Raw genomic sequence first — 16,540 nt, 5'->3', positions numbered from 1 at the left:
GGAGGGAGTGCCCGGCAGTGCCGCTGGCCTCCCCCTGCGTAGTGCTTGTCTCCTCGGTCCCGCTGAAGCATCACAGTCCGGATGAGAATTCCCAGTCTTGCCACTTGTTCTCTGGGAATTAGCTTATCTGGACAGGCAGGTGGCCCCGGCATTTTTGGCTGTATGTGCTTTGGAGGACAGAGGTCTAAGAAGGGATAGTATTTAACTGCGTACCCTGCAGGCCAGCCAGACTTAAAAATTGGGAGTGCCCCAAGTCTGAATCATGCTAGGACACTGCCCAGTGGAACATGATTTGTTCCAATCCTGACGCCCCTGGCCTTCTGGTTTCTGTCGAGGAGGGAACATGGGCTTTGATGTCAGACTGACTGGGGTGAATCTTTGCCCCCAACTCTTCTTAGCTCTGGGATCTCTGACAAGAGGCCCATGTAAAATAGGGGAAGTAGAACCCATTGAGTAGCTGTGGGGATGAAATGAGGTGGTGTGTGGTCAGCCCGAACACACAGTAGTCATTCTTACTGTCCACGTGTGCTCCACCTATCTGTAGGGCTTTCCGGGTTGTAAAACCAGAGGCCTCTCTGGGATCTAGGTCACTCAGGGTCCATTGGAATAAATGAGTTTTGCCTGCTTTTGTACTCTCTAAATGATTCGTCTTTAATTTTTGACACAGGCTCAATGGAATTATTTCAGAACCTGGATGGATCTGAAATCTTTTGAGATAAAAATATCATCTACTGAATTCTTGCACAGACCAGGCTTTGTCCTGGTGTTCCCCTATTTTTATGGTTTTTTTTTTTAGAATGCAGATTGAGAGGAGATGCATGAGCCTGAAGACCCTTTGGAGCCTCCTCTGTGTGCTGAGTGAAATAGCACAATCCCCAGCCTGTGGTTTTAGCAGATTCCCAGCCTCACATCCTCCCAAACTTGGCAGTAAAAGCCCTGTTCTTCCATTCATTCCGATGATTTATATTCTCTCTGGGCGTCTAATATTAAACAGGGGAATTCCGACATGTTCCATAACACATTTACTGTAACTTGATACCATGAACTAAACTTGCTGTTATTTATCATTTCTTTTTATTTTCTCTCATTCCAGCACAAAGCCAAGGTAGAAGCAATGACCCTGGACCTTGCTCTGCTCCGTAGCGTGCAGCATTTTGCTCAAGCGTTCAAGGCCAAGAATCTGTGAGTGTTCCAGTGGAGGGTTATAGATCATAATATCTTGCTGTTGTAATGTCTTTATCAGATGAACACAATTGGGAGAACACAAACGTGAGGCTGTTGTGTTGTTCTGGTGTCCAAACAGCAGGCTCATTTATATTGGCCCTGTTAAGGTGTGCCGTATTTTCTTGACTTCTTGAGTCACCCTCATTATGAGACATGTCGTCAAGCTAGTAACAGCTCCCCCAATAAAAAAGGAGAGATACTATTCGTGCACTAGGAAAAGTGGCTAATAAAAACCAGCCGATTGTAGGACGCATCTTGATTACCGACATTTTTGCAGCGCATCTCAGAATCGAGAAAAAGCACATTTTCATTCATCCAGGAATGAGTAGCCTTATTTATCCAGCCCTCCAAGGGGGCCAAGAATCAGAGCCTGAGACAGTTCTACCGTTTCCACGTCTGTGATGATTTTATCTGGTGTGTGAACATGGCTCCAAAACATGGACTCCCGTTGTGGGAAAGTTACTCTTCTTTCCTTCTTTTTTAGTCTTTCCAAATGTCCAAAGGAGGACACCTTCACTAGGGGCTGGCACATGTTTATGCTGTCACGTGTCTACCTCCTTTTGTAACAGGGGGAGAGAGAGAGAGAGACAGAGAGCGAGCGAACAGAGCTCTGACCCGGAGCTGGGGAAAAGCAGTGGTGGCCAGCTCCATTTTAATTACAATATTTTGTTTCCAAGTGTTTATTTTTATGGTTCCCTCATATTGAGGGCAAGCAATACTGGTTTCTCATTTAACATAGCAGTTTGAATTTCATTTAAAAAAAATAACTGCATTTAATTTTTTTTTTCAGTGAATTGATTTAAACACGAGGATTAAGTTAATAACAGTACAGGTGGTGCCAAGGATAAGACGGGTCCAGAAGTGGCACCAGGATGACTGAATTTGGGAGAATGCTGATAAATGACAAGTTGTCTTTGGGTTAGGCTGGGTTGGTTTTACAGTTCTTCCAGCAGATGACGGACGTGTGGGAGCATTTCAACCCGACAGTCGGAAGGCTCTGTAGAGATCTGAGCCCGCCGTGTCGGCCGGCGGCCAGTGGCTCTGGAGTCTGCCCCAGCGTCTCACTCTGCTCTTTCACACGGCGAGGAAGTTTGTTTTCTAAAGCCTTTTAGCAAGTAAGTGGTCTGAGTCCTTGAGGTTGAAATACAAAGTCAGAGTCTTGAGTGGACTTGGACGGTCCCTGTAAATGCAGGCCCCGCGCTCACCGAACAGTCGGTCCCGTCCCCAGTGAGCCGGCGGACCCGGCGGAGCCCGCTGTGTGTGCTCTCCGGAGCTCCCAGACAAGGTCGGGTCAGGGTGTAACTGCGTCACTTGCTCGATCCCTTCGCACACCCTGAGTGCCTCTGGAGCCCCAGCCGCTCTCCTGGGCTCTGGGAAGAGAGTGCTGGCCCCTGAAAGCCCACTTCCCCTCAGACGAGAAGCCGTAAGCTCAGGGGCCAGCAAGCAGTGTTATTGCTCAGGGCTGACTCCGCGAACTACTGCTTTTGGGGTTGTTTGGAAAAATAGTAGTAAAACAGCAATGAGCGGTAGCAGTTCATGTATCCAGGGCTGTTGTGGGCCACACACTGAGAACCCTTTGCGTGCATTTTCTGATTTGCTGCTATTTCTTATTCTGTTGTACAGATGAGGAGAGCAAGACTAGAAGGGGAACGTGGGCTATCTGAGGGCCCACAGCTGGGAAGCAGGCACCCCCCACCCCCAGCCCCGAGAGCCTCTGCGGCAGTCTCTCCGGGCCTCCTGCTCACCCACCGTGCGGCCCTGTCTCTCACTAGAAATGCAGTGGAAACCTAGATCAGAGGCAGTGAGTGACTCTCGCAGGGTCACGTGGCAGACTGGGAGCAGGCATAGGACTTCCCTCCAGTTCTGACTGTCACGCTGTCCCTGACACGGTGCGGCCTCTTTGTGCTCCCTCCAGTCCCTGGGTCAGGCCGCGCTGGGAGCAGCAGGCGCCAGCAGTTACGTAACAGGACTGTCTTCCAAGGCGTAGCAGGACTGTTCGTTCAAGCAGTTCAGAAATCATCAAATTCAACTGCCTTTTGTAATCACCAACCTCAAACTCTTGGAGAAAGCTATCACCCATTTTGCTCTAATCCTAGATTTTAGCAAATGACTGAATTTTTGTACTTGTAGATTCAGAAACGAAGGCGATTTTCCTTTTAGCAAAACCCTGTACCACAAACCTCTTTTTATATGTCTCTCGAGATCCAGCCTTTTACACGGCTTAGAGAAATATTGTGGTGGCGAAAATATGCATAAAAAAGTGAGTGATTTTACTTTTGAAATACTGTCAGAGTGAAACCTCTCCTGGATAGGCAGATGACAGTTTAGTACTTATGGGCCTTCAGATTCTGCGCACTGTCAGAAGTGAACGCCAGTGCGGTGGCCAGGCTGCCAAAAACCACGTGTAGCCTCCTGCTTCTCATCACCTCCCATCTTCAGACCTGGAAACTTCCTTGTGTGTAAAACATAATGACAAATGAAAGAAGGCCTGCCAGTTCAGAACCGATCTCCTTTTGTGCTGTTGGACTGAGGAGAGGAAAAACCTCGCATTGCAATTCCATGTGGACGCTCCGTTTGAAAGCCTGCGAGCACGCCAGAACTATTGCTGGCCTCCTCTCTCCGTGTGTATTTGCCCCGGTTCGTGCTCTAGCCTCGCGCGCCTCTCTGCACTGGTCGAGGTGGCGTGTTGTGTAGCCCGACACATGGAAAGGTAGAAACAGATGCTAGATGCAAACGCTGCTGGAGGGGGCAGCCTGTCCTAGAGCCCACTCCATCTGCCTTCTACCGGGAGGAGATGTGCAGTCAGCCCACTCCGGATGCCGTCTTTTTTCCGGGCAGTGGAAGAGAGGTGGAGGGCGGGAGTCTGTTTCGGAATGAGCACCACTAATAACAGTTGAACAAAACAATAGCTGCTAGCCAGCTTGCTGTTTATTCTGTGCTAGGCGAGGTGCTGAGCACTTGCACGTGAATTCTCTCTTTCATTTCTTATAGCCACTCTAGGCATTCGTTTTCTCTCTGGTTTACCAACTGAAAGGCTTCAACCTTTCACGGAGAGGCTAAATCTCTTTTCCAACTTTAGCCAGTGGTGTATCTGGCAGTTTGAACCCAAGTGTGTCTGAATCTAGAACAGCTCTTCTTGCTGTGTCTCACCCTTCAGTCCCACGTTTCAGCGCGATTCCTGTACTGGGATGTGCCTGAGCAAAACGTTACTCCAGTTTCGCAGCTTAACAGCATTACAAACAGGAAACCTGCCCATGCTCTCTTTCAGTTAGTTCAAATCAATTGCTTGTTCAGATGGAATGAATGCACTTTAATCTGTAGCTTTCCCCTCTTTTTTTTTTTTTTTTTTTAAGTTAATGCAGCTTGTTGAAGTGATAAGGTTGCCCTCAAGAGTTTTTTGTATCCTGTACTGGAGGAACTGCATCCCAGTGGTGCCATTGAACGTGTTCTTTTGTCTCCTGAATTTCTCAGGAAGTGTAGCTAACTCTAGAGCTTGGTGCAGTGCCCATTTAATTCTCGGGCAAGAGTGTTGCATAGGTGGTGGGGTGGTCTACCATCGAGAGGATGTACACAGCCGCTTGCCGATGCCAGCTTTGCTGGGCAAGGCACACTCTGACCACCCCATTCCTCTCCCACCTCTACGTGCATTCATTCATTCCGCTCTCCACTCACTCTTCCGGGTGGTCAGGACAGGAATCCTCTGCCTGCTTCCAGGCAGTTCTCCCCATAGTTAGTGGTGGTAGCGGTCGGCCAGTGTGTCTCAGGTTGAATTATGTTGCGCATTACTGGAAAGTTCCAAGCCTGAGCCTGTGGTAAGTCCCAACCAAACTGAATTTTGAAGGAAATTTTGTTTAAACTGCAATCCTGGACAACAGCCAGACTCCACACTGGCTGGCAGGCGGAGGCATCCATTTGAGTATGAAGAGCTGGGACCTTTACTAGTCATGCAGACCAAATACTGGCATTTTCTGAATTGGGCTCTGCAACTATAGTCCATTGTTTGGGGCACTTTTGTACATTTTCATTCCTGGTTTCTAGCTGCTTAGCTCCCTGAAAAGTGCATATTTTGAACAGAGCGAGGAACAGTTTGACAGCTACTAGAATGAGAAGCTCTGTAGATACTTTGCCTTTTTAAGAAGATATAATGTTTGAGTTCCAGGTACTCTTGAAATAATGGACACCTGGATTCCAATCCTGGAGTTTTGAAAACTGGTAATGGCACATAATACAGGAAATTCTTGGCTTGGATCCCAGGTACCAGTCAGCTCTTACAGTGTTGACCAAGTGTTTTGATTTCTTCTGAAAATTAATTGAAATCCATAGTCAGTTCATATTAAAAATAATATATACAATTCTGATGGTTTGTAGAACTTCATTTTTGGTCATAGATCTCTACTTTACCTTCTCAACTTTCTGTCTCCAGTATAATTTAAGGAAATTAGACTTTGTTTCATTTAGAAAATAATATAGAATAGTGATGTTTTTAAAAAAACTGCTAAGAGAACAGTTTTCTTTATTTTTTAAACATTTGAGGGGGACAATCTTTAACAAAGTTATTTATTTTTACTCTTTACTAAATTATTTTCAGAACTTGAATCTACTGAACCCAGATATAATATTCTTGGATCCTTATTCCAAATTTTGCTGTCTCAAATCCTTCTATGGAAGTGGGTGGGCCATAAATTATAAATAAATTCTACATTTTGAGGGATAAATTACCCTGAAGACCGATGTGTAAATTACGGCTTAATTTTTCTATTTCTTCTCAGCTCAATTTTAAGAATAATGTTTTAGCCAACATATCTGCATTCCTCTTTGCTCGACACGAGAAATCCATTTCTGGTTTGCCTAGCAAAGGATCATACTGCTTTGCTTTTCTACACAGTACAAAATCCAAAAGAAAGGAGAAGAGGAGAGGCAGATTTTAGCTGTAATGAACTCTCTAAATCTAGATCTTAATTATGACTTTTTAAGGAAAAAGTTAAAAAGTCTACAACTTAATTTTTCCCCATCCCCATACATTTTCCATGTTAGGGTATTGAAAAATTATATTGTGAATCATTTAATATATATAGAAATATCAGGGAAGAATGATTCCCTCATAAATAAATTTCTTCCCTCTGAAATTTAATTCTTTAGGTATCTTTTAATATAATTCTTTTTTAAAATTTCAGAATCATTTTATGTACTGTCATTTCTTTTTTTTTTTTTTTAAGATTTTATTTATTTATTTGACAGAGAGAGATCACAAGTAGGCAGAGAGGCAGGCAGAGAGAGGAGGAAGCAGGCTCCCTGCTGAGCAGAGAGCGCGATGCGGGACTCGATCCCAGGACCCTGAGATCATGACCTGAGCCGAAGGCAGCGGCTTAACCCACTGAGCCACCCAGGCGCCCTGTACTGTCATTTCTTATTAAACAAAAATACTAACTCACAGTAGTATAGTGTAATGCAGGGGTCGGCAAACTTTTTTTGTAAAGAGCCAGAGAATAAATATTTTAGACTTTTCAGGCCCTGAGATATCTGTTGCAATTACTCAGCTCTGCCTTCATGGCATGAAAGCAGCCATGGACAGTATTTGAGTGGGTGAGCATGACTGTGTTCCAATAAAACTTTATTTGGAGAAACAGGAGATGAGCTAGATTTGCACAAGAGCCATAGTGTGCCAGCCATGGTGTGGAAAGAGTAGAGTTTTGTGGCGCAGCAGAACTTAGATTCAAATCCCAGTTCTGCTGTCTTACTAGCTGTGTGACTTCGGGCAAACTATTGGCATCTCTGTACCTTGCTTTCCAGATCTATGTGAAGTAGATTATCACATACATTTTTTTTATGGTTTCGGAAAGAAGTGCTATAATGCATGGAATAACCAGGGACACCTCAGTGTGTTGTGCCTCTGAGTGTTATTAATGTGTATTTTTCTTATCTTGATCCTAAGATGCTCTGAAAGGTTTTTAAGAATACATACAGTATGATAAAATAGAAATAAAAGTTTGCTTGAACAAGGAAAATGGATGAAATGGACTTGTAAGATGTGGTCCTAGTGGAAGTGTGGATCTTACAAGGACTTTCGCAATCCTTGAAAATTGGACCTGAGAATGAACTCTGAGATTCCTGGCAGTCAAGAGCAGAGGGAAGATGAGCTTCACATTGCCCACAAGCTAGAAGCATCACAAGAGCCAGGCAGAAGTGATCATCACCTGTAGTGATGCTCCCCTGAGGGTCTCAGTGGACGTCTTACTCTGCTGAGCGTTTCCCCCTGCTCGTTGTTACTCTTTACCAAGCCCTTGATTTGAGGGATGCTTTGCAGTTTCCTTTTGAAGTAAATGCCTAGACTCTATTTTCTTTGCTGTTGCTACATCTGTTTCCCTTGGCTTTTGGCACTTTCTCCAGATGATTAGTGTTGCTGTAAGAACATCCTGCTTTGAATATACAGGTGTATATGGAAGGTGTAGTGGCACATACTGAAAATAATTAGCCTGTGTGTTTTGGGGCAGTGAAGAATCTCATGTGCCTTCTTCTCCCCTCCTTTTCTGTGTATTTTTTCATTTTCCCCCCTTACTTCATTATTTAGTCAATGTTTGCAATTGTGCCAGGAACTGGGCTAGACACTGGAAGCGAACCATTTGCCATCTCACTTCTCCTGTGCCTTGTTTCTCTCTTAGAAGAGTCGTGAAGCTTAAAGACTTTTTGCTGGCTTCCCATGATGACTATCTTCAAAAACATATCCTTAGTGGAGAAGAGTATTTATTACATCAATTAGGGGCCACATTGCAAATAAATTTGTCAGAAAAAAAAATTCAGTGAGCTTTTTGGCACCATTAAAAGTCATCACAGCTAAGGAATACATGAAACTGTGTTCGAATTAACCACAACGATGTTTGCAAAATAAACACTTTTGATTTCCCAACAGAATTCTCCGTTCAGCTATCACTATCATGTTTCATGACATCAAAGTGATGTATGTTAATTGAAGGCACACACAAAAAACTTCCCTTCCAGGAAGAATAAAAACCCAGCTTTGGAGGACAGATACAATTACTCTGTGGCTGCCTCTTCCCACACTCACCATCCCCCACCGATGAATACATAACCCATGTTGTGTCTTTAGCTCTAGCAAATAATTTTATTGCTCATGCTCAACAATGACCACTTAAATCACTGGACTAGAGAACAAGTCAGCAAAGTTTTTCCATAAAGAATCAGGTATATATATTTAAATAATCCATATAGATAGATAGATATTCTTGTCTTTATGAACCAGATGGCCTCTGTAGCAACTACTGTTGAGTGTATCTTGATTGTTGAGTGAGACGTTTGTAATTCGAAAGCAGCCACTGAGGACTTGTCATTGACCGTTTCCGTGTTCCAGTAAAACTTTACAAAACAGAAAGTGGGTTGGATTTGGGATTTGATCTGGAATTTGTGGTTTGCAATCCTCGGACCAGAACCCACTGTCTCTTGAAATGTAACTCATTTTAATAGCACCTTGTCTTACTATTCTCATAATAGGAAATGGATTATTAGGAAATGGATTATGTTAGGCCTGGTCAAGATTATGTAAGTGTGTATAGTCAATGTTTGTATGCTTGGTTAATTTCAACTCTCTACAGATACTCTGCAGTACTCTTTGATACTTAGAGACTAGGAGAAGAGATAAGAGTTTGAGTAGAACAGTGTGCTGTGCTGAGGTTTGTAAATAACGCCGTATGGGAAAGCAGGTCAACTACAACAACTAAATATTATTAAATAATGAAGACACTGAAGTCCTAATTTGGGCTTGGAGCCATATAACGCTGATGATGATCATACGTGCTCATATTTATTACCTAGTTATTATGTGTCAAGCACAGCTAAGCACTTAAATGTCATCCCATTTTATCCTCACTAGGCCTCAGAGGGTAGGTCAAAAATGGTAGAAGAATGGCAGTGTCTCATGGTTCGACCTAACGCTGTGATGAGTCACATTTCCTTGATCAAGATATTGAGGTTTAAAGAGATGAAGGACTTTGACCAAGGTCATGCTAGCTACTAGGTAGTTAAGGCTACAACTTGGTTCAAAACTGTGTGCTGCCACTGAGCTCACCTTAAACAGTAGTTTGGAGAATCAGAAAGATCTGTCTCATTTGGGAAATGCATCATGTAGGACGCATTGCCTCCGAAGGCAATTTGTCCCATTAATAGGATGGATGACAACGCCTGCCTACAGGGACAATTATTAAGGTCACTTCAAGGTTGAAGGAGATGCTCCTTCCAGCCAATTTTCTATCAGCAAGAGGAAATTGTTTTGCTGAAATATGTGGAAATGAGGTTAAACAAACTCAATGGAAGAGAGGCTCCTCCCCTCAGTTGAGGAACTCCGACTATTTTCACCAAATATGTGGAGGTGTCTCTCTGTGGAGTCAGTTTAAGCAGAAATGGCAGCTGTTACTCTCATTCACAATTGGACTCTGCACATTTACTCCAAATACCAGTGTTCATTTCCCCTTACTTCCTACTTTTCTTCATAATAATGTCCTTCAGGTAGGCAGAAGACGTCCAAAGGGTCGTTTGCTATTTAGGCGTCTGAACTGCCCCAGTGATCACTCTTTTTTTTTTTTTTTTTTTTTTAAAGATTTTATTTATTTATTTGACAGACAGAGATCCCAAGTAGGCAGAGAGGCAGGCAGAGAGAGAGGGAGAAGCAGGCTCCCCGCCGAGCAGAGAGCCTGATGCGGGGCTCGATTCCAGAACCCTGGGATCATGACCCGAGCCGAAGGCAGAGGCCTTAACCCACTGAGCCACCCAGGCGCGCCCCCCCTCCCCCCCGCCAGTGATCACTCTTAAACCCACACCCAGCCCTGACACTGTCCTGTGGAAGAACCTTTTGGTGGTGTCTTGCTTCCTGAACTGAAAAGGCTGCATCTGCTCGTGTGGTCCCCCCACGTCCTGTGGGGTCTGGGCCCTCCTCCACCCTCATTTATGATTGTGTCGTCCCAGCCCTCTGTCTCTGTACTCTGCTTACAGACATGTGTAGAGGTTCTGCCTCCTGGTTCTGGGCCTGTACTCCTGACCTGTGCCACTCCCCTCCTACCTGTCCCCTACCTGCTCACTGGATGACTTGGTCCTGTCCTCTGCAGAGCCTCCATGTTCTCCCTCGCCCATCCCCTCCATGGTTGAATTGTCAAGTCACTTAGCAGAGTGTCGACAACACATCCAGTCATCTTGCCCCAATACTTTGGGGATACTTTCCTCTTCATTGATTTTTCTTCATTAGGCTGAGCCCCACAGAGGCAGCAACCTTGGCTAATTCATCTTTCTCTTAGCTCGGGATCCCTGTTCCATACCTTTCTTACATGGGGACCTTAGCAACTTCCTTCATCTCTCTCATCTTAAGTTTCTTCATCAGTGAAAATGGGAGATCATGGTAATAGCGTGGGTTGCTGCGAGGACTAAATAACGTAATGTTTCTAAAACATAGTACTACCTGATACCTAATCCACACTTAATGAATTTTAGCAGGATCACCTCGTTGTTATCATTATCGGCGTCCTTTGCAACTATTACGTGTACCTCTTTGTAATAAGCTCATGAAGTGGATGGGTGCTGTGCATGGGTGGCTGGATGGATGGGAGGGAGGACAGAGGAACTAAAACAGAAACACACAGTTTCATTTGGTGACTCGAACTTTGCTTTTAACATGCTGATTCTCAGCCATTTACAGTTCTTGAACAGATACTTCCATGGGTGGTATAGAGGTTAAACATTTACAAATCTTGGGAAACAAATTTTAAAGCAATCGTATGTACAGTAGTTATTTCAGGCAAGACACCCCATAAAAGTTCCTTGCAGGAAACCATGGATACCTTTGCCTGCTGGGAACCAGGGCTTTGCTGGAGTGGCGCAGACCACGTGGCTGAGCTAGGCTGGCATTGCTCGGCGTGGACAGGGACTCACCCCTCGGGGCTCTGCCAGGCCTGTTCTTTGGTCCTCACTGAGACCACCCCCCATCATCAAGGCAGCAAGTCTGTGATTACCCTCAGAGAGCTCTGGTTTAGGTAAGGCTCGGGAAGAACATTTCAGTGTCTGTGGTTGAGGATTTTATGTCCCATCTTGGCTCATGACTCCAGCTCGGCTTTTCTCCTTACACCGCCCGGCCACTCGCATGGTCACGTCGGAATGCTCCTTTCACATAGTTGACATGTTGGGGACTTGTGCTCAGCCACACCGAAATCACATTTTAATAACATGGGAACCGTCTCTTTTCCCCAGTACTTTGTCGAGAAGCTAATTCTTGTCAGCCTAAAAACTTGAATATGCATTTGAAATAAATCAGCCGTGGCCGCCTGCTGAAAATCTCCAAGGAAGATTGTGTTTTCCGTCGAACTACTTGTCACCACACTGTGTTTTTAATATTGTGAGTCCTTTGTTTTCTTCATTTCGTAACATCTGCCCAGTACCTTGTCATTCAGGAAAAATAGAAATGGGTCCTCTCGGTTAGCAGCAGAGCTCTTATTTTGCCTTTTGAAAGTCACCGACTTGTAATCATGTAGGTATTTTAGCTGACATTATGCAATAATTGATAACCAGAAACAGAAAGAAGAGGCTTCTGGTGTCTGGAGAAGTGTGAGCAGTGGGAAGCTTGACAAATGCCGTAGCTTTGGGAAGTGGATCTGGGCGAAGGTCTCCTGCCTAAAAAGACAGAGGTGTTTCAGCTTCCTACATCAGATCTCCAGACTCCCAGGGGACGGCCACAGTGGTTCTCAGCTCGGCTGTTAAAAAACACTGATGCCTGCCTGCTACTCCCATTCTGCTCTGGATTTGTGGCCTTCCGTGTGTGGCTTCTTCCACTTAGTGTAATGTTTTCAAGATTCCTCTGTGTTCCACATGTCTATCTGTCCTCCATTCTTTCTTAGTGCTAGATAAGATTCCGTTGCTCTGATAACATGCTTGCTGTACCCGTTCATCACCTTGATCAACATTTGGGCCATTTATTCTTTGGGGCTGTTAAGAGTAATGTTTTTATGAACGTTCGTGTACAGGTTCTGTGTGGATGCGTATTGTCATCTCTCTTGGATATATGCCTGGAAGTGGAACTGCGGGCATGACTTCATATTTAACTTTTTGAAGAATCCTCAAACTTGCCTGCAGCCGCTACCCCCTTGTACACTCCTCCCAGCAGCGCCTAGTGAGTCCAGGTTCTCCACAACCTTGCCAACGCTTGTTAGTGCTCCTTTTCATACTGAATTAAAGCTATCTTTTTTATTGTAGCCACCCTAGTCGGTGGGGAGGGGTTATGTGACATATATTCTCTTATAATCTCTTTTTCTTCATTCTAAGAACAACATGGGCATTTTTTTTTTTTAAGGTCATCTGATGTTTTTCTGTAACTTCAATTCTAAGGGCTTTACAGGAATGCATTGAATATATGTAAACTTACTTAATCAATCTTAAAAAGTACAAAATTAATGCCATAGGTTTTAGAAAATTCAGGGACTAATATGTCAAAGAAAGAAAAAAAAGTAAAAATATCAACCTAATCTTTTTTTAAAATGGCTAAAATATAGTTGTTAGAAATAAATTCAACCTGATGTTTTATAATTCTAATAGTGGGCAGAAATAATGTCACAAACTTAAATGACATAGCTTGGTGCTTTGTGTAACCTATCAATTGTCCAAAAAAGAAAAAAAACCAAACCCTAAACATACAACCTTATTTTCATTGAGCTTGCTATATCTTGGTTTCATCTCATTTTCTGTTCATGGTGGAAGTTTGAGGATAAGGCGGACAGATTCTGGAGAGGGGTTAGCCGCGGCTGCCCCAGTTAGGGTTGGGGGCGGGGAAGGAGCCCAGCTGGAGGCCATCTAACTCATTCTGAGAGTGTTAGGGTAGGTTTCTCTGTACCCTGGATTTTTTGTAACTGAGATATAATTTGTACACCATAAAACTTACCATTTTAAAGTGTATGGCTCAATCTTATTCTTTCTGCTAAGTTGTACAACCATTCCCAATAATTCCAGAACATTTTCATCATTCCAAAAAGAAAACAGTGCCTGTGCTCTTTAGCCATTATTTCCCACCTCCCCTTGCCTCTGCAGCCCTAGGCAACAGCTAATTTTTCTGTCTTCCGATTTGCCACTTCTGGACATTCCATGCCAATGGAATCATGTGATAGGTCGTTGTTTGCACCTGGCTTTGTATAATGTTCTCAGAGTTTATCCATGTCATAGCATGATCAATGGTTCATTGCTTTTTATGGCTGAGTAATATTTTGTTACACAGGTAGATCGCAGTTTGTTGATCTGTGCATCACTTGGTGGACATTGGGCTTATTTCCACTTTTTGGCTTTTACGAATAATGCTGCCATGAACCTTACTCCCAAGAAAGCCTTGCTTTCTTGGAGGAAATTATGATACTTGGAAGTTAAAGGTATTGGATGGTAGCCTGGTGGGGACACTGAAACAAGTCTCCGGGGACCAGTATTCCTCCCACACTCAACACCAAGACCCTTTCAGAGCCCCTCTTGAAGGACATCGGCCAGCGGTCTTCCAATCACCTAGAAGCCTGTCTCTTGGGGAGAAGTTTTCATTTCCACAGTCACAGCCAACAAGAGACATCAGATGTTGCAGTTACCCTTTTTTCCTTTCTTTCTTTCTTTCTTTCTTTCTTTCTTTCTTTCTTTCTTTCTTTCTTTCTGGTTTGAGAGCCACTCACAAAAAGTGACAGGCTGCCTCTAACTTGGGCTCAATTATTTGGTAAAGCTTTTTGTTTATTTGACCTTTCCTGACCCAGGAAATAATTCTGACCAATCATAGCTGACTCCCTTTGGCCCTGAGGTCTGGCTGCTTTACAGCTGATGACAGAGGGGCCACACTGCTACCACATCTGAATTAATCCTTAACTCCAGAGCTGCGTGCTGTTCTCCAGCAAGGTTGTATTTCTTCATTAGCTATTCCCAGGGCCCAGGGAGTCCCAGAGGATGTCAGAGTACATTAATTTTTATCATAACATGGAATCTTTCAGGTCTGAATGGCAGCACACAGCTGTCAGGGGCTTTCTGAACTCGATTACAGCTCCATATATCTCTAGGCAAAACAGAGGCAGGAGTCCTCATTGGCAAGGGAATGTACAAAATGCATGAGATGTTTTACTGTTTGAGTAACTTGACCATGCACTTAAGCACATTCTCCAACTAATTTTCTTTTTCCTGATGTCCATGTAGGTTCACCTCTGCCATCTTCCATTAAAACCTCCTCCCTTCACTGTGCCCGTATAAGGTATATTTTAAATAAGCTCTTTTGCATAATGGTAATGAAATCATCATCTGGTACTTAGACAGCTATTCTATAAATATATTAAAAAATGAATGTTCCCAAGATTTTTTAGCAGAATTTAGCAGAATTCATTCAGCAGATTGGTATTGCAGAGTTTATAAATAATGGCTTGTAATGCTTAATATTGCTTTGTGGCCACAAAATATAATTTTAATTTTGAAGGAATGCTAATTTGTTTTCAGAAAGACAAGTTATTTCTTCATTGACTTTATATTCCCTACTTGTCAATAGAATGCTTGGAAGGATGCGTTTTACTTAGAGAGGAAGCCCAGGCATTATTTTAGCCTTGTCAGCAATTGCAAGAACCCCCTCTAAGCAGTGTCCTGTACTCCACTCTGCTTGGTAAGGATGTAAGGACCCCTTCCCACCTTTTCCCCACAATGAAGAAAGCACAGTCAAAGAGAGAAGGCCCTGTTTTCAGTTGTGAAGTTAAATGTGTTCTTAGTAGGCATCACCAAATAATTTACCGCCGCCTTTAGTCCTTCCCTCAAGTGTCCTGAAGAATTCTGATTTCCTTGTCATGGATGTGTTTTCTGAGGCCATGTGCACTATTCATTTAATTTTTCCTAGTGCAGAGCAGCCAAACAGCATGAGCTCTGTGAGCCACTGAGCAGTTTCCCAAAGTGCTCACATCACTGTTTATGTATAAGATGGACACAGGCAGACACTCTGTTTATCTTAACACAAACTAATTTTTAAAAACCCAAACCAGGGCAGCAACCCTCCTGAGCAGCTGTTTTTGCGAAGGGCAAGACTGAGATATAAATACAGATGTGTTGGTTTCCAGTGCATTTTTTTTTTTTTTTAAAGGGGATGTAAGTGGTCCTTAAATTTGACAAAACTTAGGCAGGTGATGCATAAGTGACTGCTCTGTGGAGGAAGCTGACACAGAGAGAGGCTGTGTGGATTAAATCCAGAGGACTGACTGCACGCAGTGCTGGAGCCTTGTGAGCGGATGCAGATGCTGTCTCCGGCGCCCTCTTACTTGATTCTCAGACATTCAGTAGTTCAGCCGACTTCTGTTGCCTCTTGGACATGGCGCTGGCTGTGGGAGCACAAGAGTGACTCAGCCCTTCAGGGGTTTCTAGCCCTCTGCCATGACTTACTCCTTCTCGTGTCCAAGAAAACTGAGTGAGGGTGGAAGTTGTGAGCTCCCTCTTCTCTAAATGGTGCCTGCTCCAGTCCACCCCATCCACCAGCTTCTTCCCTTCCCGCATTCATATGAATAGTATTCACGTTCTCTGAGTTCCCTTGTGGAGTTTATTGAACACTAGTTTGGAAAGTGTGGGAAGACTTCTTTCCTATCACGAGTGATTTCTGCAGGATATGACCATCATTCATTTGTCAGATGAGCAAATGGGAATTTGCCAAGAGAGACTCTGGTTCATTTGCATTTTCTCAGTCTGCGGGAGCTACGTTCAAGTGAAGTTACTGGCTTATGAGTGTGGTTGAATTTATCCTTATGGTTCCCACTCTTCCATCCTTAGTGTGCTTGTCATTGATTGTCCAGTTTATTAAATATTCCCAAAGAGCCAGAGCACAGCAGTGAAGTACTGAATGCAAAGGGCAGAAGTGAAACTTGGGAACAAGTGGACCTTTAACACCAAAGGGTCAGACCTGCATTTGAGATCTCATGTCGTTTGGACTAAGTACTGTTGGTGGTATAATTACCAAATGGGTGCATTTTTTCCTAGAAAGCCCCCTTGGCAGAAGTTGTGGGTATTCTCCTGTTGTACATCTTGCCCCATTTAGAATCAGTGAGGTTGAGATTTTGTTGCTGGGCCGGTATGTGATAGGATGGGAAAATGTAATCAAGGTAATGGACATGAGGTAAAAATTTAGGGAAATAACAAAAACAAGAATGTTTCTATTTTCTGTTAGTGTATGTACTGATATTCTGGAATTCACTATAAGAAGTTGTAAATGGTGCATGAAATGAAAAGTTCCCGGTGGTCTCCTGGGATAGAGCCCGTGCCCCACTCTATTCCTGCTGATTCGTGTGGATTA

General features: G+C 43.8%; 1 protein-coding gene across 1 annotated transcript in view; it reads left to right on the top strand.

The window, feature by feature from the left end:
- WWOX (WW domain containing oxidoreductase) overlaps positions 1-16,540 on the top strand; it is a 935,050-nt gene that overhangs the window by 243,106 nt on the left and 675,404 nt on the right. The window contains exon 6 of the mRNA XM_044255679.1: positions 1,094-1,182. Coding sequence (XP_044111614.1) covers positions 1,094-1,182 — 89 coding nt within the window. The remainder of the gene's footprint in view (positions 1-1,093; positions 1,183-16,540) is intronic.

Source organism: Neovison vison, chromosome 7 (genome assembly GCF_020171115.1).
Source record: "Neovison vison isolate M4711 chromosome 7, ASM_NN_V1, whole genome shotgun sequence".
In the NCBI taxonomy this organism is placed as follows: Eukaryota; Metazoa; Chordata; class Mammalia; order Carnivora; family Mustelidae; genus Neogale; species Neogale vison.
Note: the sequence above shows the minus strand (reverse complement) of the source record. Positions and strands in the feature narration are given on the sequence as shown.